The sequence below is a fragment of the Rhinopithecus bieti genome, unplaced genomic scaffold (assembly GCF_001698545.2).
Source record: "Rhinopithecus bieti isolate Rb0 unplaced genomic scaffold, ASM169854v2 scaffold_30917, whole genome shotgun sequence".
NCBI lineage: Eukaryota > Metazoa > Chordata > Mammalia > Primates > Cercopithecidae > Rhinopithecus > Rhinopithecus bieti.
Window position 1 is genome coordinate 26,328 of NW_016813304.1, and position 2,997 is coordinate 29,324.

Here is a 2,997-nt window from a genome sequence, read left to right on the forward strand (position 1 = left end):
TGTCTTAAAATGGAATTCTCGACCCCAATGTGGTGAACACATTTCTTCATCTTCTTCTAGGTGTTTAAAAATTTCCTCTTCACATTTAAATCTTCAAACCATCTGGAATGTATTTTTGTGTATGCTGTTATGGAATCTCAGTTTATCTTTTAACAGATAGTCTTTTTTTTGTTTTTTTTTTTAGAAGTTCATTTTGCCACCAATGACTTTTTAAAAATTACCTCTGTTGTATAATGTGACAGAAGTGGACTCATTTCTAAGATCACAGTTTTGGTCTATTGGTCTATCCTTGTTTGCTGATACCATACCATTAAATTGCTAGAGCTTTGTAATAAGTCTTGGTATCTGTAGGATGAGTCCTTCCTAACAACTGTTCATCTGAATTGATTTGGCTTTTCTTGTTGTTTATTCCACCATGCAAATTTGAGGATTAGCTATCTCTCCCAGTAGTGTCTCTTTTCTAAATACTTGTTTCTTAATAATTTGTTGGTGGTGAAATGAAGCTATTGATATTTTTTGTGGTTGGTTTACCAAATCTTTTATTATTCCATCATCGATCAACACAAATAAACGGTGTTATTAGGCAAGAGGGGAGGTGAGCTGTGTGAAAGAAATCATGAAGTGACTTCATTTAAAGTTGTATTGTTTTCCAAATTAATTTGATGAGGTTGAGAATAGTCATAATAAAGTCTTCCCAACCATGAGCATATCAATCTCTTATAGTTCTTCTTTTATGTCCTTTACTAACGATTTTTTCATAAAGATCTTATTTTTGCTAGATTAATTCCTGGATCATATTTTAGCTATTTCTTGCATTTGATCTTCTGAGCCACTAGTGTGTCCTCTCCTTTTATGCACCTACTTTATTATTTTGTCAAAAAAATCATGTTTTTAAAAGTTGTGTGAGTGTGTTGCATTCAGATCCCTTTAAGTACTTTTTGTTATTGTTCCCTTATCTGTTTCCTCCAGCAACTATTACACTGAACATGGGTCATACTCCTTAACCCGATTCTTCTTTCTCTTGTTGCTACAGTCCCTTGACTGTACAATTACCTTTCTCACAGATAAATTGGGGAATCCACAGGTGCTGAATGGAAAAGATGTTTAAGAGGAAACTTACGTTCCTCCTGACATACCTTGGAGAAAGACCCTAATCTTTTTCGGTTGAAGCCCTTCTCCGTACCTTAGAACTAGGAGACAACCCATCCAACCCCTCGCCTTTTGTGGACAGGAAAACCAGCCCCTTCATGCCAGTTTGAGATCCTCTGAGGTTGAAACGCCAAGCACTTTCAGGGATTCTCTGACCTTTGCTCCCGAGCTCTGAAGCTGCTCACTTTTGATTCCTCCACCCCTAAGGGAAGAAGCTCAATCCTCTCCACAGGACTCAGGGGCTGGCTCTAGAGCCAAAGGCAAGTAGCTTGGAGTTAGGAATGGAAGCCATTATGGTCCCCAAATCCACCACTGGTTTATTTTCTACGTTTCTTAATTTGTTGGTGGTGAAAATGAACGCTATCAATTGAAGGATTTTGGGTTTGCTTGTTTTGTAGCTTTGTGGTTGGTTGGCCAAACCTTTCATATAGTATTCCACTATTGTTCAAAACATAAATAGTACTTTTGGGAGTGAGGGGACAGGTGATCCTGTAGATTCCCAAAGAAAAGGCAAAAAGGCAAAACATGGCCAACATTATCCATTTACTTTTCAGATTTACTGAGTGAATATAATTTTCTTTACATAAACATTTGATCTAAATCACTTTTGTTGTTGTTGTTGCTGGTTGTTTGGTTTTTAATACTGGAAACAGAGATTCAGTTTGAAAGATACCCTGAAATCTTAAGAGTAGCATACACCAATCCCTCCCACTCTCCACCCAAAATCTAGTTGGTTGAAATGAGCAGAATGATCCATTTTTCCATTTTAGGTGAGCAGATGTTTATGAAAGATCTTAGGACTGTTTGCCTCATTTATCAGGAAAATTTACAAGGGAAGAAGCCATGAATCGAATTTCTACTTGTAAATATAAGAAGACTAGTACTCAGGTTCATATACTTTTAACATGACCTTGTTGAAAGAAACGTTAACAATTCCAAAACTAAATTAAACGAATTTTAAGTTTTTTTTCTCCCAAAAGCATAAAAATGGAGACGATCTTAACAGGGAATTCTTAAAAGGTAAAAACAACTCTTCCTTGTACTAGTCCTTGGGTAGTTACCATACAACAGGTTCTTCTTTTTGTTAGTTTCTTTGAAAAGGGATTTTTGGTCCCAAGTCTGTTCCTGCTTAGTATCTGCTCTGGCCTCCTCCTCTCTCCATGCGGCCTCCTAGACGGCCTCCGCCCCTAGGCACCCTGCAGCCCGACCGGCTGTAAGAATCACGCCGGGGAGGGCAGCCCCTTTCCATGGACAGAGACAGCCCACGATCTGGTCTGCCCACCCGGTCTCGGCCCCTCGAGTAGCGGTCGCTCCGACCATAACTGCTGCTGTAACTGTCGCGGCCGCCGCTGTAGGCATCTGGTGAGCAGCCCCGGTACTCCTCGTAGCGGCCTCCTCCTCCGTAAGATGGCGGTGTCCCCCGTCCTGGGGCGCCGCCGCGCAGGTCTCCGTAGCTCTCAAAGGGCTCTCGGTAGGAACCTCTGCTGGGATGATCCCCGTAGTCACGGTCGCGACACCCGTAGCCGTCTCGGTCGCCGTAGCCTCTCAAGGGACAGTCGTCCCGGACACTGGAGTGGCTGTATTCGCGGTGGGTGTACTCTCTGGGCGAGGAGGCAAAACCCCGGGGTTCGCGGTAGTCTCGGCTCAAGTAGCTGTCTCTGGACGAGTAGCCCTCATCCCGCGGGCCCAGGTACGGGTCGCGGCGCGGGGGCGGCGGCTCTCGGCGAGGTGGGCCTGAGTAGCCGTCTCGCCCCCGCAGGGCCAGGGCCCTCCCGCGCATTCCACCGCCGCTGTTGCGGGCCGGACCCGACGGCGCGGCCCTCTTCGGGGGTGGGCCGGCCCTGCGCG

The 2,997-nt window shown here is 44.2% G+C and overlaps 1 protein-coding gene across 1 annotated transcript in view; it reads right to left on the reverse strand.

The window, feature by feature from the left end:
* Nucleotides 1–2,044: 2,044 nt before the first annotated feature.
* Nucleotides 2,045–2,997, reverse strand: part of RBMXL2 (RBMX like 2) — a 2,004-nt gene continuing 1,051 nt past the window's right edge. The window contains exon 2 of the mRNA XM_017847961.1: nucleotides 2,045–2,995. Within this exon, the coding sequence (XP_017703450.1) occupies nucleotides 2,279–2,995 (717 nt within the window). The 3' untranslated portion in view covers nucleotides 2,045–2,278. The remainder of the gene's footprint in view (nucleotides 2,996–2,997) is intronic.